The sequence below is a fragment of the Leuciscus leuciscus genome, assembly GCF_965113295.1.
Source record: "Leuciscus leuciscus genome assembly, chromosome: 16".
Lineage (NCBI taxonomy): Eukaryota > Metazoa > Chordata > Actinopteri > Cypriniformes > Leuciscidae > Leuciscus > Leuciscus leuciscus.
The window spans coordinates 8,984,490-9,008,717 of record NC_138740.1 but is presented as its reverse complement, the minus strand read 5'-3'; the positions used below and the strand labels follow the sequence as shown (position 1 = coordinate 9,008,717).

Sequence of the window (24,228 nt, the reverse complement as noted above, 5' to 3'; positions counted from 1 at the left end):
ACATGGTTATAAGGGCACCAAAAGTATGTGACTTTTTTTGTAAGTGTGATTTCAGTTGTTCAGTTGTCGTGCCTGTCGAGCCTGAGCTTCATGCCATGCCTGAGCCCTGGTCTCCGGTCAAGATGGTTGCCGCCACGCCGGACCCATCGTCTCTGGCCAAGATGGCCGCCGCCACGCCTGAGAATCCGTCTCAGGCAAAGATGGCCGCCACCTCACCGCCTGAGCCCTCAGCCAAGATGGCCGACGCCTCCTCGCCTGAGCCCTCAGCCAAGATGGCCGACGCCTCCCCGCCTGAGCCCTCAGTCAGGATGGCCGCCGCCACGCCGATACCTGTTCCCCGTTCTGTTCCTAGACCTGTTCCTGCCCCAAGGACTGTCCATGTTCCCAGACCTATTCCTTCCCCAAGGACTGTCTGTTCCCAGACCTGTTCCTGTCTCTGTTCTAGAGTCTCGTCCCACCGAGACCGCCCGTCCAGAGTCTCGTCCCGCCGAGACCGCCCGTCCAGAGTCTCGTCCCACCGAGACCGCCCGTCCAGAGTATCGTCCCGCTGAGACCACCCTGCCTGAGTCTTCTGTCCGCGGGCCTAAGTCGCCTCCAGAATTCCCACCCAGCCTCCCTCTCCCACCTCCTCCCATCTGCCACCTCTCAACCCTTCTTCCGCCACTGCCTGTCAGCCCCTCAGCTCCTCAAACCACCTTCTGAGAGGTGGGGTCGCCGTGGGTCTGCCAGTCTGCAGCTCCAGCCTGGTAGGTGGAACCCCGGTCTCTGCCTCCAACCTCCGCAACCAGGACTCTACCTTGGCCCGTCGATCCATCAGCTCAACCTTGGCTCCTACCTCCCTCATCTCCACTGTGGCCCATCAGTCCACCAGCTCCAATAATATGCTAAGCTCCCTCGTCCCTCCGGCTCCGCCTTGGTCGTTCGTCGGCCTGCCCTCGCCTCGGGACTACACTCCTCTGGCTTCGCTTCATCTCTTCGTCCCTCTGGCTCCGTTGGGCTCCTCACTCCCTCCAGCTCCACCTTGGTCCTCTGTCGCTCCGGCTCCACCGCGGCCTTCTGGATCCCCGCCTGCGCCTCGGTCACCAGAGCCGTCGGCATCGCCATGTCCCTCGGGATCCTCAAAATCGCCCTGGTTCGTCGGCTCTCCGGCCCCATCCGGGTCTCCTCTCCCACCTGCTCTGCCCCCGTCAGTCGGCCCCCTGGAGTCGTCTGCCATTTTTCCACCATGCCTCCTCCCTCCGTCGTCTCCGCCATGGCCGCCTGCATGGTCGTCTCCACCCTGGCCACCCGCACTGCCTGCTTCGCCCTGGCCGCCTGCTTCGCCCTGGTCCCTCCTGCTTCCAGTCTGCCCATCACCTACTCTTCATCCTCCATCCCTCCCTCCCTCCCCCCCTCCGTAGTTGGTCCATCAACGGCGCGAGGACGCGCCTTACGGGGAAGGGAGTACTGTCACAGTTGTGTTCTGTCTGAGTCTTGTTTTCATTAGTCACAAGTCTTCCTTTGTTTTGTTTTCCCGCCACTCATTTGTATCTATGGTTACTCTTGTTATCAGTTCAGTTGTATCACCTGTTTAGTCATTGTTATTTGTATCACCTGTGTTCTGTTAGTGTTCATCTGTGTTTGTATTTAGTTCCATTCTGTTCAGTCAGTCCTTGTCTGTACCTGTTTGAACTATATTGTTAGTAAAAGTTTACATTGGAACTTTTGATTCTCCCTCGTCTTCTTCTGTCTGCACCACACCGTGACAATAATATGCTAAGTTATGACACTGAATTAGCTTGCAAAACATGATTTTGACTTAATCATACCCAGCAAGCAATAGCCGTCATTTCACTGTCTAGGTTAACTATAGACCCGATTTAGTCCGGCTATGAGTAACCCACTTCTAGACACAATAACCTTGAATTTGGTTACATAAATGTCGCTATTGCCTAAATAACTTGCGAGATGTTCAGTATGATATTCCATCATGTAAGCAAAATCAACAGTGATTACAAGATGTTTGGTTTCATTTCTTTGATGTTCTATGTGTAGCCTGTACGTCTATTTCTGGGCTATGATTAGACGTCTATTAAATTTTTACTGGCAGACCAAATTTTGCCTTGTTTTAGCCTAGACGTCAGGGCTGTGTTTGTAATGACACAGGAGGAAGTAAATGATGCAAAATGTTTATTTTCGGGTGAACTATTCCTTTAATGAAAGAAAATTGAAAAGCGTCAGAGGGTGCAACACAAATCTAGGTCAGTGAATCGCCATTCCGGAATAATTACCTTCTGCTAATGTTTTTGCTTTAATCCTGCGAGATTGCCTGGCTGTACATGCAGATTACAACAACTTGTTTTTTCAGCGCATAAAAACACACACACACACACACACACACACACACACACACACACACACACACACACACACACACACACACACACACACACACACACACACATCCTCCCTTCACTCTGATTCCATGCTCTGACTGAATGCATCAGAGACCTGTGGAAATAGGGCATGTTTGTTTGCAAACACACCGTTTCCTTTAAGGTCTGTTACTGGGAGCACAATTTTGGAAATGCTTTAGCACTGCACAGAGCATGAACACTAACAGACTGGAATATTTAGCTTCCTCTTCATTCATTTATATTTCAAACCTTTTTGATGTGTGGGTTAAAGGCAATAAATAACTATGCAGGAGCGATTCGACCGTGTGCGTATGTGTGTTTGTTAGCATATACATCCGAGCATGCTCCCTCGCTACCCTAAACAATTATCTCCCACATAAAGCCAGATGCCAAAATCTAGTAGCCGAGGGCATAATATATCAACACCCCTTCAAGTTCGTCAAATCCGTGCAGCACGATCTGCTGTTATGCTGAAAATTGCGAGTCTGCTGTGCTTTTCAGGGCTGAGAAGTGTGACGGGAAAAACAGGGTTCCACAGGAGCATGGCGACGTCTAATGGAATCACAGCTGGCAGTGGCAGAGTCCCTCTGTGGCTAAGGCTCTGTCTCAATTATAGTCTAACCCCATGTGGCAAGCAGGCCTCCTTAAAACAAATAATTCATCATCAGCTCCTTGCTGGAGACCTGCAGCCTGACAAAAGTTAGTTTAGGATCCAGAGAGTGAATCATGCAATACCCTCCAAGGCTCCAAAAATAGCAGAAGCCTGGAATGGCAAACTATGCCTGGGCTTTAATGAGATACTGAGGATATGAAACTACAATCAGCAAAATGTGCAATGTTTCTGCGTTTAAAAAACGCTACACATAGTAAAAGAAAATCAGCTGCTCTGCATCATTTTATGTATAGGAATTAATTTATCATTGAGTCTTTATTACCTTTCCAGCCTACAGAGATATTTACATATTTTATATGAAAGCTCATTCATCATTTATTTTGTGTGTATCTCTTTGATATCTTAGTTCTTTCTCCTAGATGATAATGAGATTAAGCAACGGAATCTCATGACGAAACCTAACAATTTATGTGGTGATTTCGTAGATGTGATCCGTATGAAAATGTATGGATGTATTAGATTGCGTTGGATTATACAGCTTTCCTGTAGCTCAGTGGTAAGAGCATTGCGTTAACAACGCAAGGTTGTGGGTTCGATCCCAGGGGATTGCACATACCTATGTATAAATGTATAGCATAATGCAATGTAAGTCGCTTTGGATAAAAGCGTCTGCCAAATGCATAAATGTACAGAGAGAAAAGAAGATCTTCTTGAGAAAAAGACCCCAATAATCTCAAATGTATCTTGAGTTTCAGAAGAGATCTCAACAATCTAAATGGTTTGCGATCACGATTTTAATATGAACAACAATTCTGATCAAATTCTCAAGCAAATTATCTGATCTACACTACTCACATTTATTACACGGCTCTCTTGATTCTAAATGGTTAATCACACCATTTTGCGGCATGATATTTCCTAATATTCATTGACATCCATAGAAATACTGTATATTAGAGAGCTCATCTGGGTACCTGAAAAAGGTGTCATAAACATAAACATAACCTAGCGATTCCATTGGCTTAAAGTCCTTTTGATGTGCAAGTCTCGGTACTTGCTCTGCAGCAGCGCCAGCTTAGCAGATATTCCACCAAGATCAAATACATTAACATTGTCATATCCATTTCCATGCCAATCTCGATTACCATACCAATCTCCCGAGAGTTGTCATGCAGATTTTACAACAGGTTCATGTTGGCCTCATGAATGTGCTGCATTGATGAACAGAACCCGGCTTGGTTTGAAAGTAACTTCTGTGCAAACTGTGCTTAATTCATTGCAGCATTGACAACTGACAATGGACCTTTTATGCCTGCAAAATTTCACACAAAATATAATGTTTTGAAAAACATTGGACTCAATTGACTTTCATTGTATGGACAAAAACAAACAAACACTGAGACACTTCAAAAGATCTTCTTTTGTGTTCTACAGAAGAAAGAAAGTCATACAGGTTTGGAACGACATCAGGGTAGGTAACTGGTGACAGAACCTTTGAGAAAAAAAAACTTTCCTGTAAATTGAAGAAAACAGAAAAACAAACTTCAGAAGGTTACTTTAACCTTGACTGGTAGAGAAAAAGCAAAATGGAGGAAAATAAGAAGATGCTGAACTCATGTTGATTACTGAAAACCCCTCTGGTGCTTCAAAGAAACCCCTCTCCCAGGCCAAGGGAACCACCCATAAAGTAAGTGTAACATCATTCGTGCAAAACAAAAACTAATACATCCAAAGGTCAATCAAATAAGATCAACTCTGTTCCCAGGCTGAAAGTCATATACCGTATGTAATGCTTGAATATACTTTGTGTTGTCCCTCATATGGTTAGGCTACTGAGATTACATTAAGCATTCAGTTTGAGCAGCCCTTTAAACATTTATAAAATATAATAAATAAAAGATCAAACAAATAAAGGCCTTGTGTGTTCTTTTAAGCCCTTGCCATTGTGCTTCTATGCTACAGGAATCTTTAGTCTCATGCTGTATTCATATTTTAATTTCTTCAGGCTTTTCTCAGTTTTTTTTGTGCTCATTATAAGTGGAATCTGTGTTAAATGGAGCAGAAAGCATAATTGTATTTGTCAAAATAATAAACACACACGAATCTGGTTATCTATAGAAGTCTTGGCACTTTAATTCTGGTGATGGTGATAACCTATGGATGTTTCAGCTGATTTCTGCAGGTCAGTGATGCAAAAATAGCATTGTGCTTCCAGACAATGTGCTTAATTCCTTTCCACACCTGCACTGTCCTGCTGGTTCACAACAGCTGATAATGGACCTGCAGCATAAAGGGATAGTTCACCCAAAAATGAAGTTTCTTTCATTATTTACTAACCTTCCTATCATTCCAAAATGTGCATGCTGTTATTTTTCTGTAGAACATAAAAATAATCTTTATAGCTCTTTTTCATATGAATAAAACACGACGCGATGTATGACGTAGGAGTAGCTTTGATGCCTCTTGCTGTTCAAACAAACAGGGTTTGACCTACGCGAGTCACGTGACACTAGTGTAGGTGACTCACATCGCGCCCCTGTATGTTGCTTTGCATAAAATTAAATGATATACAGAACAATAACGAATTTATAGATAAAATAATATGTACACGAACCTGTATTTTACCGAAGACATGCATCATTTTGACAGAGCTGCACTGCTCTCTCCTGAAGAGGTCGCAAAAAAGCCTGCGATAAATAACTCAATCCCTGGGTTGTTACGTCTGAACCAAGATCTGGGTAACACAAGAAAACTACACAAACACTGGGTTGTTACGTCTGACCCAGGAGCTGGGTAACACAAGAAAACTACCCAAACACTGAAAAAATTAACCCCCCCAAAAATGCTCAAAGGCTCAACCCTGGATTTGGGTACAAAGTGTAGTTATTTTACTTGATATTTTTGTAACACAAATGCATTGTTTCACTTCAGAAGGCTTTTATTAACCCCCCGGAGCCATGTGGATTTACTTTTATCATGGATGGATGCACTTATGGGCTTCAAAATCTCATCCTCCATTCACTGCCATTATAAATGCTTGGAAGAGCCAGAACATTTTTTATTTAACTCAGATTCTATTTATCTGAAAGAAGAAAGTCGTAAACACCTAAGGCTTGAAGGTGAGTAAATAATGGGGTAATTTTCATTTTTGGGTGAACTATTCCTTTAAAAAAGAGAGAGAGAGAGAGAGAGAGAGAGAGAGAGAGAGAGAGAGAGAGAGAGAGAGAGAGAGAGAGAGAGAGAGAGAGAGAGAGAGAGAGAGAGAGAGAGAGAGAGAGAGAGAAAGAGAGAGAGAGAGAGAGAGAGAGAGAGAGAGAGAGAGAGAGAGGGAGGGGGTGGGGGTGGGGGTGGGGGTGGATGGGTTCAAGACCCAAGACAAATGTTTTACCCTCACCTACTGGTTTATGAGCTCGGGCAAACTAGCTAGTGCCCTTAATGTTCAGTGAGGCAGTCTGTCCCTTGAGAATCTGGCAGACCTAGTTTAGCGGTGTGTGTGTGTGTGTGTGTGTATGTTCGCAACAGTTGCTGGGTGGGGCCAAGAAAACCTGAAAGCAATACAAGGCAAATCGTTTGGGTTAAATAAGACTCAAACTGTTTCGTATCAGCACATATCTGAAGATTTCCTATGCTTATATTTAATTTTCTCTTCTTTTAGTGTATCATTAGTATCATAAAACATTCATAGTATTGCATTACATAACTAAATTTTAAGTCGCACACTCCCACTTCTGGCACAAACCTCTTGATACTTGATACATATAGCATGACAGAAGGCATTATTTTAACTTAAATTTTTTTCCTAAAATGCAGAATAGAAGAATCCCCATTTGCTTTTTGACTGCCCCCTCCAGCACTGTGCTGGGGAGAGAGTGTACCTAAAATTATCATTCTCATTTAATGTGCCAGTTAATATTTATTCATTTAAATCAAATATAATGGGGAGATGTGCCTAATTGTCAGGAAAATTATGTCACAATGCAAAAAATATTGTACTTAATGGCCCTAAAACAATCAATCAATCTGTTTCAAACACATGAAGTGAAATATCTGCAAAATAAAACATTTATCATAAACCTTCAGGACTAAAGAAAAAATAAATCAAGTACACATACCACCAGAGAAAAAATAACACTACTGAATTATGCACAAAGATACAGCAAACATAAATCCATTACATAATGGCCAAAATTAAGAAACTGTGTATATAATTCTGATTAAGCATATTACCTTATAGCTTTATTTGTGATGAATGTATGAACATTGAAAATGCACATTCAAGAATAGCAACGGGCTTTTAAAGGGGATGAAAGATGAAAATCTGATTGGTTTATTTCACGTTACACCCAAAACACACCCATTACTCATTAAGAGAATAGGGACAACCCTTTTAGACCACATTTTTCCCGTTGTTAAACTAGCAAAAGTGGATTCGGACACGACCTAAGTGCACTTGCGCCGTGCGCTTTGATCGTTAAAATAGGGCCCCTAAAGTATACAGATGGAAATGTGTTGTTGAACAAGTGCCCAAGCAACATCAGTCGCCAACATTGCTCAAAAAAGTTGCCCCGTGTATCATCACCTTTAGACTTGTGCATATTCATATTAACATCCTTTGACTAGGCATTTTTACAGTATGGCGGCGTGGGTTTCTATATTCCTATTGTGTTATTCTGATGCAGCATTGAGTTCCCTCAAAAGGGAACGTCTTTGGGGTTACGTATTTAATCCCGGTTCCCTGAGAAGGTAAACGAGATGCCTTCTCTTTGCCATACTGCACACATGCCTGGACGTCGTCCTTCAGGCAATTACAATCTGATGACGTATGTTTGTGCGTCTATTTATAGTCTTGCTGAGTAGCTTACGAGTCATTATCTGACTACTTCAAAGACCAGTTTCATTGGTGCATTGGCACACATGCTTCAGACACCGGTTTACGCAGAAGCGTTCTCAAACTGTAGCATCAATCTGACGCAGCGTCTCGTTCCCTTCTCAGGGAACTGGGGATACATGCATAACTCCCAAGATGTTTCCAAGAAAATAGTAGCTAATACTTTGAAGGTATTAAGGGATGACGTCTTCACTTATTCATTTGTTATGAATTTGAAATGAAAAGATGCATTATTTATCATATCATGTGCATTGCCCAGGATATTTATCTCTGATCCCCATTACATGGAGATAAAGAACAGAAAAGCAAAATCCCCCCACAGGCAATAATAAACTTAAATATTTTCAGTTATATCATTACTGTATTTCTAAAAACTGCATTTAAATGCCATTCCATTTTTGTCAACAACAAAAGTCTTCACACAAATATCCTGAAAAAAAACATGGTAATACCCAAGGATTTGTCATGGTAATTTATAGTAGGTGCCTTTGTGTAACCTCTTTCTTTTGTGTGTGTAATTGTTTTCTTTAGTTCAGCCTGAGTCTTGAACCAATTTGGATTGCTTAAGGTGATGATACACAGGGCAACTTTTTGAGCAATGTTGCTGGGAAATCTTGCCGAGCGATTGTTGCTTGGGCACTTTCCCATTGAAAATGGGCAATACATTTCTATCTGGATAATTTAGATCAGTCATGGGCCCTGTGTCTCATCTGGTTGCCCGTTGACGGCAACATTGCCCGGCAACATTGCTCAAAAAGTTGCTCTGTGTATCATCACCTTTACTGTTGGACGCATCCACTGCTAGTTCATATTCTAAACAAGCATGTTATAAGGTGGCATTTTGTGTTGCTACACTGCTACTTGGTTGAAGTAGTGTCAAGCTACTGAAAAATGTAGTTACATTATGTTAATTGTGGCTAGCTGCTCCCCAATGTTGTGTAAAATTACATAAAACATCAATTAGACATGGTTTATTCGGAAACAGTGCCCTTGAAGACCTTTAACTGACCTTCGCAAATACATTAGTCAAAAAAGAACATGCAGGGAACATTGAAATCTTCCAGGATAATTGCCTCTCCAGGGAAGACCCCTGGTATCTAAACTCTAGCACGAAATAAGTTCTCTATCCTAAAATAGGAAAGCTTGGTGGTTTGTTCTTTCCTACGGAAGCATTTAATTAGTTAAATGAAAAGGTAGCTTTGTGATAGCATGAAATTATTTTGTAACTGTTATCTCTGCCTTTTAAAACTAGAACAGTTTGAGCCAGGACTGGGTCTAATGTTCCAGTGGAATGATCATAAAAAGCACTGATAAAAAAATGAATAAAAAGCATTAAATTAGGGAGACACTGTGGAGAAAGATGATCACAGGTCAAAGTCTCCATCCTTAAATCGTACTCGGTTACTAACGTAACCTCGGTTCTCTCTAGAGAGGAAACGAGTACTGCGTAAATCTTACGCTAGGGGAAAATCTCTTTTCCGCGAGATACTGAAGCCAAAAAATTATCCTTAATTTTGAAATAATGTAAAACGCGTTGCGGCAGCATGCAGACACAGGCGAGACGGCTTGTGCGCCTATTGGCTGCCCTGCGGCAACTGCAGCAGCCTATCGATAAGGCCCACTCGTGACGTCAGCTCCAATGGGGGCGCTTCGCGCCCAATACGTCACGTCCCGCCAGAATGGGCGTGGTCTAGGGCTATAAACATAGCTTCGAGAGGCTAGCTCACTGGTTTTTCATCGCCGAAGCGAACCAGAGCGTGTGCAGGCACGGCAAGATACGCAGTACTCGTTTCCTCTCTAGAGAGAACCGAGGTTACGTTAGTAACCGAGTACGTTCTCTTACGAGAGGTACTCTCGTACTGCGTAAATCTTACGCTAGGGGAAACAGTGTAAAACGCCGTGCATGCTAAGATCCAGCACCAAAGTCCCAAGGGCAAGTGCCCGGGCTCATATAGTACATGATCATAATGGACTCACAGAGAGCCCAGGAAAGAGTGGCTAGAATAGCATCATTCCTGTAATAATATAACATCTTATAAGGAGCAGTTATACCGATGATGTGTCGTACAGTCAGGGCGACCCCCGGCCTGGACTGACGAATATAGTGGGTCTTACACACTGCCCATAGAGCTGCGCGATCCAACAGCGAGCATTTGCTCAAGCAGTTTCAGTATTCTGGCCCGAACACATCAGGGCAGACAGTACCGATTTTAGACCGAAAGCAGCTTAGCCTGCAAGGCGGGAACCTCTAGGTTATAAAACCTTATAAATGTAGACGGGGAGGCCCAGCCTGCCGCCATACAGATATCTTGCAAGGCAATCCCACTAGACCAAGCCCACGACGAGGCCACGCCTCTCGTGGAGTGTGCTCTGACTCCAAATGGGCACTGTAAGCCCTTAGAGGTATAAGCCCGCGCTATAGCATCAACTATCCAACTGGATAGGCTCTGTTTCGACACGGCAAGTCCCTTAGAACGTCCGTAGAGTGAAAACAAAGAGCTGCTCTGTCTGTCTGAAAACAGACGTGCGAGACACATAAGCTCTTAATGCTCTGACTGGGCAAAGGAAGCTTGCGTCTCCTTCCTCGTCAGAGACCGGTAAGGCTGACAGGGAATGACCTGCGCCCTAAACGGTGTGTTGAGGGATTTTGGAACATAACCGTGCTTAGGTTTGAGTATAACTCTTGAGTCATTAGGCCCAAACTCCATACACGTCGCGCTTACTGAGAGCGCGTGTAAGTCCCCTGTGCGCTTCACTGAAGCGAGAGCCAGAAGAAACACTGTCTTGAAAGACAGGTGTTTAAGATCAATCGTCTGTAAAGGCTCGAATGGGTCACCTTTCATGGCTTCCAGCACTGTAGAAAGGTTCCATACAGGGACTGAGGGAGGCCTGGGAGGATTCAGTCTCTTAGCTCCTCTAAGGAAGACGATGACTAAATCGTTCCTTCCTACTGACTGACCCAGCGTTGTTTTTGAGAACGCTGCTATGGCCGCCACATACACTTTGAGCGTGGAAGGGGTCCTGCCCTTGTCCAACAGCTCTTGTAGGAAGGAGAGAACCTCCGTCACCCCACAGTCTAGGGGCGACACGCCACGAGCTGTGCATCAGCTGGAGAACACTGACCATTTCGAGGAATAGAGACGTCGCATAGACGGAGCTCTAGCCTGCGTGATCGTGTTTAACACTCCGCTTGGGGAGGTCAGCGGGTACCCGTTGATGGCCCAAACATGAAGGGACCACAGCTCTGGGCGCGGATGCCAAAACGAGCCCTTGGCCTGAGAGAGGAGGTCCCTCCTCACTGGCACTGGCCATGGGGCAGTGCTTGCTAGCTGCATCAGAACTGGGAACCAGGGTTGGTTTTTCCAGAACGGCGCTACGAGTAGCACTGAGCATCCTTCTCTGATCCGTTCTATCACCTGAGGCAGGAGAAAGACGGGAGGAAAGGCATAGAGCGGGCGGCGGGGCCATACGTGAGCCAGCGCGTCCCTGCTCTTGGAGAAAAATTCCAGACAGTGAGCGTTTTCTTGAGACGCGAACAGGTCTACTTCCGCTCTGCCGAATTTCTTCCACAGCAGCTGGACTGTCTGTGGGTGTAGAGGCCATTCGCCTGTCGGAACATTGTTTCTGGACAGTCTGTCCGGTCCTACGTTCAGGAGCCCTGGCACATGCGCTGCTCTCGGCGAGAGCAGGTTGCGCTGAGCCCACACCAGGAGGCGTTCTGTCAGCCTGTGCAGGTTTCGGGACCTGAGGCCGCCCTGGCGATTTATGTAGGACACCACTGACATGTTGTCCGAGCGGACCAGGACGTGGTGTCCTCGTATTTAGGGACAAAAACGCGTCAGTGCGTTGTCTACTGCCAACATTTCGAGGCAGTTTATGTGTAGAAGCTTCTCCCGTTCTGACCATTGGCCGAAGAACGGTCTGCCCTTGAGCAGTGCTCCCCATCCCAAGGTGGAGGCGTCCGTAGACACTACCTTCACACTCGAGGAAGTCCCCAGGCTAACACCTGATTGGTACAAGTCGTTTGCTTTCCCAGGTTTCAGAGCTGCGATGCATTTCTGATTGACCTTGAGACGAAGCAGACCGGAAGCCCACGCTCGGCGCGGTACTCGCGCTTTCAGCCAGAACTGTAGCGGGCGCATGCGAAGCAAGCCCAACTGAAGTACTGATGATGCTGAGGCCATGAGACCTAGCATCCTCTGAAATTTCTTGAGCGGGACAGATGCGCCGCAGCGGAAAGAGCTCGCTGCGCGCTGAATGTCTAGTACGCGCTCTGGTGACAGTCGCGCTATCATAGACAGCGAGTCCAGTTCTGTGCCCAGAAAAGATATTATCTGTCTGGGAGACAGAGAACTCTTCGCCCAATTGACCCAGATTCTCGAGGTGATCGAGCAAAATGGTCCTGTGCTCTATGAGCACCGAGTGAGATTGAGCTAGAATCAGCCAATCGTCCAAGTAGTTCAATACTCGCATGCCCTGTAGTCTGAGGGGTGCGAGCGGCTAGAGACAAGCCGAACGGTAGGACTGAGCACTGATATGCCTGGCCCTCGAAGGCGAATCTCAAACGTCGCCTGTGACGTGACGCTATTTGTATTTGAAAATATGCGTCTTTCAGATCTATTGACACAAACCAATCTCCTCGGCGAATGTGCGTGAGGGTTTTTCTGGTCGTGAGCATTCCGAACTGTTGCTTTGCAAGCACTCTGTTCAGTTGCCTTAGATCTAGTATGGGTCTGAGACCCCCGTCTTTTTTCAGTACCAGGAAGTATCTGCTGTATAGCCCTCCTTCACTCTGAGCTTGAGATAAAGGCTCTATGGCCCCTTTGCTCAACAGTTTCAAAATTTCGGCTCGAAGTAGATGGTGCTACTTCTGTTTTTACCGTAGCTTCGACGCGCGTCACATAGCGGCGAGGGCGTCGGCGAAACTGTAGCGAATAGCCTCTTTCTATAATGTCTAGCACCCACTTCAAAACCCCCGGGTAGCCTTGCCCATGCATCTGCACGAATGGCTAGGGGCTGAATGCGGAGCGCGCTCTGGTCGCTCAGCGACAGAGGGGCTTCGGTGTGCTGTAACATAAGCGTCGCGCTTCGAGGCAGGGGGCGCGCTGATAACGGCGGGCAGATTGCCCGCGCTCGACTCCTTTGCGGTGGTCAACCGAGAGGGGAGGGCTGGGCGAGTCCCGTAGGACCTGTCATGTCTATGTGTGAATGTGGGCGCGGGATAGCGGGCACATTTACAACACTGAGAGCATTGTTCGCCTGAGCAGAGCGAATGCACGTTGGTTTTGTTTTTACAGAAACCTTGAGATATGCGGAACGTAGTGTTTGTGGGCACTGGGCAGTGGGCACATTTACCACGTTTAATGCGCAATCGACCTGGGTCGATTTCATGTGCGCGAGCCCTGTGTGACGGGCTGTGTTTCTGTGTAGGAATTTCGTCTACATTCGTAACACCATCGGCCGTGGCCGGGACACCAGAAAATACACTCTTATGGGATTTATCTGGGTAGCCGTAAAAGCGGCGTTTGTGTGCAGGCAAGCGGGCTATTTCGCCGACTTGTTTACTGCAGAATACACTGGAACAGTCGCATTTACTGGAACTGAACGAGCGAGAAGTTGCCATAGAAACAGAAAGCGTCAACATGCTGGCGTTTGTTTGCAGGCGTGCGTGTATTACAGCAGGCTTGTTCACTGCAATATTGACATTTCCAGTCGTCTGAACTTCGGAGGCGGAAACCATAGAAACAGAGTTTGGGTGCAGGCGAACGGGTTGTACCACGCGCTCGTTGGCTGCAAAATACACATCTGCAGTCGCCTTTTCAGGGAACTGCCAGAGCGAGAATTGACGGCAAAAAGTGTGTTTTGCCGGTAGACCCGGGATTCGATCGCGGGTCTCTCGCGTGAAAATCTGACGATCTACCACTGGACCACAGAGGAAGACACATAGATATTCAGTAGCGCGAGTATTATCAAAGAGCGTCAACATGCTGGCGTTTGTTTGCAGGCGTGCGTGCAAAACAACAGGCTCGCTCACTGCAATATTGACATTTCCAGTCACCTGAACTTAAGAGGGGAATGAGAAATGTGTCAGGAGTGGAGGTCGGCCCGGCCGCAGCGGGGCTAAAAAAACACCCTTTTCTCCTTTCGCCAGTGACGCACGGGAACCATAGAAACGGTGTTTGGGTGCAGGCGAGCGGGTTGTACAGCGCGCTCGTTGGCTGCAAAATGCACATCTGCAGTCGCCTTTCAGGGAACTGACAGAGCGAAGCATTGGCGGCATAATATATCTGCCGTTAGACCGGGTTTCGAACCCCGGTCCCTCGTGTGAAAAACCTGAGATTCCGCCACTGAGCCACAGGGGGGGAACACAAAGGTGAATAGATGCATGAGCATATAAAAGAGCGTCAACATGTTTTCTTCGGCGTTTGCTTGCAAGCGTGCGTGTTACAACAGGCTCGTTTGCTGCAATATTGATATTTCCAGTCGCCTAATCAGGGAACTGAGTTGTCTTTTCGCCGGTGAGTGACGCGTGAATGGGGCGCAAGGGCAGGGTAGCTTTCTTGTAACGTAAAGAAAAACTAACCCCGATCGTCCGCTTCCAGCCTCCCTTGTGAACGGCGCAGTTTGCGCGGCTCGAACAGAGGGAGAGAGAAAGCTAGCCCCGTGACCGTCCGCTCCTGACATCCCCTGTGAACGGCGCGGTTTGCGCGGCTCGAACAGAGGGAGAGCAGGTATCATCCCCCAAGCAGGCAAGGCAAGCGGGCGCACCGGCGAGCTTTGCGGGTTGGGGGGGGCGGAGGAGCAGTCTCGGAGAAGGATGCCAGGTGAGTCCTCAGAGTCACCAGGCAGTAACTGGCTCGCAGTGAGGGCGGTCGCCGTCAGCGAGCGCGAGCGCGAGAGCTGCGTGATCCTCAGGAAAGGGGCGTCTTGAAAAAGACGCCCGGCTCTTTTAGTGCAATGAGAGTGTGTGTCGCGGCGGCGAGCACACACACATACACAAAACACAGTAGCAGAGAAAGGATATAACGCCGGATAGCGCAGCAGGAAGGCGACTGAAGGCGGCGCGGCCAGCGGCTTCAGAGTGTCGACTCGTCCCGCTGAAAGGCTTTTTCAGACGGCGCGGCTTCTCTCCGGGTCCAGCGATGCGAGAGCTTCGCTGAAGAGATGAAAAATCAGTGAGCTAGCCTCTCGAAGCTATGTTTATAGCCCTAGACCACGCCCATTCTGGCGGGACGTGACGTATTGGGCGCGAAGCGCCCCCATTGGAGCTGACGTCACGAGTGGGCCTTATCGATAGGCTGCTGCAGTTGCCGCAGGGCAGCCAATAGGCGCACAAGCCGTCTCGCCTGTGTCTGCATGCTGCCGCAACGCGTTTTACATTATTTCAAAATTAAGGATAATTTTTTGGCTTCAGTATCTCGCGGAAAAGAGATTTTCCCCTAGCGTAAGATTTACGCAGTACGAGAGTACCTCTCGTAAGAGAACTAGCTACCTGCTTTTTCTAAGTCAGACTTATTTCTTGCCTGGTTTAACTGGTTTACCTAAAACATAAAGCTTTGTGTTTTCAAAGACAATTCTGCTGAGGAAACATATTAAGAGAGACACGAGAGGAACCGGCCTCTCTGATAAATGCAGATACCTGCTGAGAGCCATTAGGGACTCTTCAAATGAAAAAGAAAAGAAAAGCTTTTCAAAAATTAAGAATACCAATGCTTTCAGAGATGAAGAGTCATGAAAGAACAACAGGAAATCTGCCAGACGCGAGTCGAGTTTGAGCTATTTAAAGTAAGCCATGTCAACTGCTACACTCAAATATCTTTGAAAAAGGAGTAGCATACAAGAGGTGAAGGCATGCATGCATTTATGAATACAGCTCATGGCCTACTTACAGTACAAATGAATGCACTGTCGCTCTATCTATGAACTTACTTTCCACAGTAAAGTACACAGTATTTGTTTCTGGTTGTAAAGTGTGAGAAGATTGAAGTTTTTTTTTTTTTTTTTTTTTTATATTGATGGAGCTACTCAGTTTTTGTGAAGAAAAAAAAAAAGGTTTTGCAGGGGGTAAAACATGAACACAGTATTTAATTTTAATTTACCCACCACAGTAGGGTAAAATTATTTATTTAAGCACCATTTACAAAACTGAAATTTAGCAAAACTACATGAATCAGCAACATGATGAACTACTAGACCTTTGAAAGTGAGTAGTATGTGTATTTATTGTTTTTTTGTAAAGGTTGCAACATACAAACCTTTACTCTAATAGTATGCAGAAAAATATACTCTGTCATCTTAATACAAAGTGAATATATTTCACAATTAAGTATTTTAATCTTTTTTTTTCTTTTTCTTTTTTTTTTAACAATGGCAATTCAAAAGACTTTCCATTTGGTTAAATTATTTAATTGAACATGCTGTCTTTATAATATCATGCTTAATTCATTTCTTAAACATTATACATCTGTATAAATGGCTTTTGTATTTTAGGAAGGGTGTCATCACGTGTGAGGGTCTTAGTCAGTCCTGCTGTAAAGAACCCCTGATGGGAATCAAGCTTGGAAGAGGAGATTTTGTTCTCGCTGTCCAAGGTTCTGAAATTGACTGTGGCTTCACAGCGTCACACAACCTGAGAATACTTCTAAAAAATACAGTGTCATTGGCAAATGTTTGAATTAAAGCACAAGAGCACAAAATGTTCCAGGCAATCGGGTTCCTTCCTGTAACCAAATCAAGTATAGAACACAGCTGGATGACAATGATATATAGCCTACACTGACGCGAAAACCAGCAACGCCACAGCATCGCGTGCATACTCCTTTAAGATGATGTAATTTTTTATAACCCATTATGGGGGTTTTTTTTCCCGCCCGCTGAGGCAACAACATCTGAAGCGTTATTTTCTGGCGCCACAGCCCTGATCGCGCGCACAGAGAGTGATGCTGCATCATCTTCATTCCTAAACCCTTCCAACGTGCAAAACCCTGGATTATTGCAGAGGATCACACACTGGATTTTCTTCTTAACAGCTGGGATTACCGATCAACCCCATTGTAGAAACATTTGCTTTGAAATGTTTTCGATTGTTTTCTTTTAAAACTATAGATTCTGGTTCGATTTGGTCGTCAAAAGTTGGATTCAAACCGCCACAGAACTTGTATGGAACTTTGGAACGGCCAAACAGAAAAAAAATACTTTTATTCTATAATGTTTTTGCAGAATTTAAACAGCAGCTTCCGTTTGCATACGCTTTTTCAGGCGAAGAAACAAGCGCCCCAGTCCATTCGCTGCTGAGCAACCCATACTCTCTGGTGTGCGCGTGCTATAGTTCCTCCTCGGATATTTCACCGTACTTTCGCTCCTTTTTTTTATTTTTCCCCCCATCTGTGCAGAAGACGTGGATTTTTTAAATGTAAGGTACCTTCTCCAATTACTTGAAATGCTATTGTTTTGCCATTTAATGTGCATGGTCCATCGTCTGTATTTACTTAACCGTTTCCTAAGCTGTAGAGCGAACTTTTCCGCCTTTTCCATCCTCGGATATTTTGTCACCCATGACTGAAACAATGGCGTTAAGTGGAAACTCTAAAGCTAAAGACAACAGTTTTCCAGATGTTATCGAACTAAACGTCGGGGGCCAAGTGTATTATACCCGACACGTCACGTTAATAAGCAATCCTGGCTCCCTTTTGGGGAAAATATTCTCTCCTAAAAATAACGCATCGAATGATCTCGCCAGGGACCCCAAAGGTCGTTATTTCATCGACCGGGATGGGTTTTTGTTCAGATATGTGTTAGACTACCTCAGAGACAAGCAAGTTGTCCTCCCTGACCACTTCCCTGAGAAGGGGAGGCTGAGGAAAGAAGCGGAGTACTTTCAATTGCCTGATTTGGTGAAACTCTTAACCCCGGACGACTTGAAGCCCAGTCCCGACGAATACATCCACAGTGATTACGAGGATGGGTCTCAAGGAAGCGACCAGAGAATGTGCCCTCCACCCTCACTCGTTCCCGCCGACCGAAAAAGCGGGTTCATAACCGTCGGATATCGCGGATCTTGTACGATGGGTAGGGAGAGTCAAACCGATGCCAAATTTCGGAGGGTGCCACGGATTATGATATGTGGGAGGATTGCGCTGGCCAAAGAAGTTTTTGGCGAGACCTTGAACGAGAGTAGGGACCCGGATAGGACCCCTGACAGGTACACGTCCCGCTTTTACCTCAAGTTCAAGCACCTGGAGCGCTCTTTCGACATGCTTTCGGAGTGTGGTTTCCAGATGGTCGCGTGCAACTCGTCAGTGACGGCCTCGGTCGTCAACCAGCACACTGACGACAAGATATGGTCGAGTTACACTGAGTACGTCTTTTACCGTAAGTTTCCTTTCTAAAGTTTTGTCAACATTTGTATTTCGCATGCTCTGCCACTTCTGCTGAACATTATCTTGTGAGGTTACTTGCTGAGGTTTTCCTTGAATTACCACTAGACGGCGCACTCGGTTTATACTTTTTTTCTGCCTTCTTCACCCGAGGTCTAATAGGGAGCATGTATATATTAATACTAGTTCACTAATACTTGTTCATGAGATAGATACTAGTACTTATTTCAATACTTGACATCCATCTCCTTTAGTTAGTATAGGCTAGCACATTTTTGCTATTCACATGTAGGACTTGCTTCAGTTTTACCAGTAACTATTCATTAGATAATAGGCAGAGTAACACTTTACAATAAGGTCTCATTTGTTAATATTGGTTAATGTATTAACTAACATGAACTAACATTGAGCAATACATTTGTTGCAGTATTTATTTGTCTTTATTAATGTTAGTTAATAAAAATACAGCTGTTCATTATTCATGTTAGTTCACAGTGCGTTAACTACTGTTAACAAATACAACCTTTGATTTTAATAATGTATTAATAAATGTCGAAATGAACATTAACTAAGATTAATAAGCGCTGTAGAAGTATTGTTAGTTCTTAATTCATGTTAACTTCAGTAGTTAACTAATATTAATTCATGAAACCTTATTTTAAAGTGTTACCTATAATAGTACTTTTCTATTCCAACAGTTTTTAGTTTTTAGATTCTTTTAGATTCGTACTGTTAAGTTTAAACTTTTAATAGTATTAATTAAAGTTACCCGAATCACATAATCAGATTCCCATAGAATTGATAGCATAGTGACCAGTTGAATAGATTGATTTAGGAATAAGTATCTAATGAATAGGGAAACAAAAAAAAGCTTGGCAGTTAGATTACTATAGTATTATTATTATTTTTTTTATCTAATTGTTGCTCACTTGATACAGCCGTTTTTATCAAGACACAACAAACAATTGTGTTTATATTTCCCGACTTTGTACCTGTTCTGATGTATCCAGACACTGAAAGCCTTTATGTAAGGCCCTTACCTGCAAAGTAATGTCTCTAAAGAGAGCCCTTCCCCCACCCCAAATGTGTATCTCTGAAGCATCTCAATGGAGTGGCAGAGGATGATGGCTCTCTGTAATAGCTCTCATAACATTTTATGATGTAACAAAACACCACCCACTTCAGGCTGGTAGTGGCTAATGTGCTGTCGAGCCAGCAGTGGCCCTGCCACAAGGCAAAATGGAGGAAGCACATAATGGACTTTATACCGAGCCCATTAAAGAGATTGTTGCTGCCTTTATTATAGAGCTTTACTGATTCTCGCAAAAAAAGTCTTTTAAATGGACATTTTTAACTTACAGCCTTTACACAGAAATGTAACATGAAATTTTGTCTTGGTGGACATGTCATTAATACAACCAGATTACTACTATATTTTTTTCTTTTAACAAATGCATGCTATATACCATGTTATGCAAGCTACTGGATAGTATGCTTACACTCTAAAAAGGTTCAAATCAACCCATTTTGGGTCAGTTGGCAACCCAGCACTGGGTCAAAAAGAGATGAACCCAATGCTGAGTTGAGTTAAATGTTTGACCCAACATATGCTGGGCTGCTTTTTAAATCAACTATTGTTTAAAAATGTATATATTGCTGGGTTAAAACTTACTTAAAATGGGTTTTAAATTAAACTCACTTTAAAATCTCCCTGTAGTCAATAATTGTATCTATTAAAACCAAAATTACATATTTAAATGTGTTTTCCTTGAAAAAAATGTCTTCATGCCTTAAAATAGCTTGAATTCTACACCCTTGCCTCATTTAGTATATATGTGATTCTATGAATATGCAAATTAGCCCCGCCTCCACTCACTCACAGCAGCTCAGAGATACACTCGTTGATGATCACACATTGACCTGATTGGTTACAAGATAGTTTGTGACGTAAGAAACACCAGTGGTTTTAAACTGTGTTTTTGTCTTTGGTTCACTGCAGTTTTAAGAAGAAAATACTCAGCAATGGTGTTGACTTTGAATTTGCACATGGTTTGTCTTAAAGCATATTAAAACAAACCACATAGACGTATAAACAACATTGAAAACTTGATTTTCACCACAGGGGGACTTTAACACACGCAGAATGACTACAGTAACATCACAGGCAATCGTAATAATCAAAAGGTGAATTTACTGATAAGAAAGAACATCTAAAAATGGAAAAGTAAAAACAATCTGTACATGTCCAGAAAATGATGGCAGCAGTTATACAGATTCTACAGTTAAACAAACTGTGTATTATAGCAAATCAACAGGATTTTAATTCCTCCTCTTAAGCAGCATTACAACTTTTTCAGTTCTTGCTGACCAGATTTTGGTGTGTGAGAAAACACCCCAACAAAACACTCTAGTTTGAAAAGAACACACTCTAAAAATGTTGAATTATTTTGCCAACCCAGCGCCCATAAAAAAGTGATGAAACTAGCGCTGAGTGGTTTTGACCAAGCTGCGTTGGATTAAATGTTTAATGTTTACATACTGGGCTGTTTTAACTCAACTATTGTTTAAAACTATTGTTGCATTTTTCGACCTCTTTTCTACGTTGCCCAACTGATAAGAGTTTCATAAAATATTTCTGTTGCATTTGAGAAACATCAAACGGCAAACGAAACGAAAATGGAACTAAACTGCGCTACGCGGACAGTTTATCATCTCGAACCCATAATAGACAGCTAACCTTTTTATAATGCAGTTTTTCACTTTTTCTTAAACTCTTAACTAATCTACTGTGGAGTATATTCAAGTCTGAACCTTCCTTCCCTAATTTTCTCACAGAACATGTGAAACGGATCTTTTCAGACAGAGACAGAACATTTAAAAAAAGATTTGCACCTTTCTAAGCATAACTTTTGAGCAGAGATTGCACCTATTCCTTTGTTTGGGCCTTCAGCTGTCGTTTGGAGCCTTTCTCTACTCATCTATTGCATCTGAAATCGCATATACTGTCTGAGTAGGTTCTACATTTGATTAAGAACTTTCTTCTTTGTTTAAGCAAATGTATTTGTTGTTAATTTTCTCTATAACAGTACAAACAGGCCTTAAAAAAAACTGTAGCCATTTGAAATTAGAGTCAACCACTTCATTTTAATCACAAACAAAGATGCTCCACATGTAGCATGAACAGTTTTTATTTTATTTAAATTACATAATTTCAAGACTTGGGCTGAATCCCAATTCTCTGTCTTACCCCTTCCCCTTAGATTTGCACGTTCACGTGAGAGTAAGGGCTACCCCAATTCTCATTTTGATCTAGGGGTAGGGCTAAGGGGAAGGGGTAGATACCCCTTAAAACCAAGAATTTTCACGAGCTTATTTGAAAACAAGGGGTACCCAGAATGCACTGCGCAACCGGCAACAATGGCGGGCATACCATCAAGAGAGTCCCATAAATGTAAATATTTTCGGCTTAAATGATTGATTGAAAAATTATGACAGTCTTGTTTTGTGCTCTACACAGTCATGTACATATATATTTGCAACCATGTTGTTAATTGAAACGTTTTTAAACGTTTTTAAAAATCGCTAGTCTGCTACGCTAGGCTATGCTAACGATACATTGCTGGTTGGCACAATCAGTCCCGCATTTCTCTGACTAGCCTTGAATGGACTCCATGCATGTCTACAGTTTTAACTAAACTCCACAAGCAGTGAATTTCCTTTTTCCCGGACATGTCCGGACAGGATTTCGAGATCGCCCAAAATGTCCGGGATTCGGCTTTTGCTTTCTACAGTCGCCATTCATTATGTGTACATTATTTGACACTGACACGTATGTGCCAGCTTTGCAGGTCATGCATTCAGCTTCAAACGGATCCCGACTGATACGAAAACACAGGAATTTAAGCAATACTAAAACGCACATAAACCGATCACTTGTTTAGCGTTCATGTAAGTTACGTTAAACACTACATTCAGATTCACCGATTTGAATGAATTCAGTCCGATTGAAACAACACCTTGTGCATGTAAACATGCAAATAATGAATAGCAACGGCAAAAATGGGTGATCCCGAAATCCAGGCAACATGCGATACGTGCTTTACATATACTGTCCTGTATCACACAGGGACGCAGGAGGAAACCCGGCAGCTGATCCACTTTCGGGATGAAAACGAGCTGAAGTTTCTAAGATCAAAATATGCTGCATAAATAATATACGTATGATGCCGTAACCAAGTGGCGTCTCATTTCATAGGGGTATGCTTTCACCCCTAGCGCTTACCACTCGGTTTCGAGGGACAAGGGCTAGGGGTAAGACAAAGGGGTAGGGGGAGGGGGAGGGGAAGGGGAAGGGGTAAGACAGAGAATTGGGATTCAGCCTTAGAGCAAATACAGAATGGTCTGACTTTAGCTTTGTGAAATTGTTACATAAGACAAACCCCAATAAAACAAAAACAAGATGGAGTAGGTGATGCTTATGGAAAAGAAGCGTTTATTTGGGTACATTCATATAAATCCCCATCCCAATTTAATATTTATAATTTTCTTTCTATATTTCGAGCATCATGAACAGTGATCTTGCTGTGTCTGGTATTTTCTCTGCACTCTCCTCATTGCGTCCGTCTTCAGCGTGTCCAGTCTCTGGCCTGTGTTAACATCCTGTAAACAGACTTCATAATAGTTTCACACAAATGACATTTCGGGAAATGATTGCAACGCAGTTTGTGTGCAAGTCTGGAATAGAGATCAGCCAAAATTAAACAAAAAACCGCCCAGTTGCCGATTGTGTGTTTGGAGCACAAACCGGCTATTTATGGCCGGTCGACCGGTGCATCACTATAAAAAAGGTCGCACCACAACAATTATTTGTACTCTCACAAATGCTCCCAAATACATTTTGAGGTCACACAGATTAAATTTTGGGAGCATATGCGACCATATTGAGCTGTTATTTTTGGGAGTTACCGGGACAGTGATAAAGATATACCAGTCAATCGCGATCTGCGGGTTGGTGACCTCTGGTATGGATAGTAAAGTGTCCATTGGATGTTAACTTCAGAATCATGGCAGAAGTAGTAGTGTCATGTGTCAGTGCATGTTTGGACTTTAAGTTTGTGTTTTGATTGGTTCCTGTTTTCCTTTGTTCTTTCTTTGTTCACTCCTTCGTTTCTATGGTTACTATCATTACGAGTTAATTTGTCCCAGTTGTGTATGATTAATTATCTCGTTTCTGTTTGCTACTTATGCACCCTTTCTTTCAGTCTTTGTCCGATCTCTGTTGTGTTTATGTGTGTCTCCTCTGCCTGTCAGCTTGTTCCGGAATACTATTATTAAAGTTTGAGTTTGTATTGATAATCTGAGTCTTCAGTCTGTTCCTGAGGAAACCACGGTGTGACAAGTAGGTTATCAGGATGCTTTTCTTTTTTTTGTTCTTTTTTTTTGTCTAGAGTTTTATGAATACTGTGAATTCAGACATACTACTCATTTCACATACTGCTTCTCACCTACTATATAGTAGGAAGATATGCATATTCAAACACAGGGTTGGTGTCTGAGGCAAATTCTTGGCTCAGAGAAAAAGTCACAACAGATTTTTAAGTAAATCATAAAGTTTTAAAGAAAATACACATTATTATTATTATTATTATTGACAAAAATACTGTGAGTCAAAATTCCCTAGTAAATGACTACGGGTCAATTTGACCACCTTATGCATTTTTGGGGTAGTGATTACATTTTTTTTTCCCCCATCCTATAACCAAGAAATAGTCCTTTTTATTTTGTTGTTGCAATTTTGTTATTACATTTACATGTGCCACACATGTTATCTTTTCAAATCCAGCATCAATTGTATGCTAAAATATTATAAAAGAAACAATCCTCAAACTAATGCAATATTTCTAATAATGGTTCTAGAGTCACATTATTAATATCATTCCCTTACATTAATCAATC

General features: G+C 43.5%; 1 protein-coding gene across 1 annotated transcript in view; it reads left to right on the top strand.

Moving 5' to 3' along the window:
- The first annotated feature begins 16,837 nt into the window (after positions 1–16,837).
- kctd16b (potassium channel tetramerization domain containing 16b) overlaps positions 16,838–24,228 on the top strand; it is a 118,943-nt gene continuing 111,552 nt past the window's right edge. Inside the window, exon 1 of the mRNA XM_082141376.1 lies at positions 16,838–18,268. Within this exon, the coding sequence (XP_081997502.1) occupies positions 17,452–18,268 (817 nt within the window). The 5' untranslated portion in view covers positions 16,838–17,451. The remainder of the gene's footprint in view (positions 18,269–24,228) is intronic.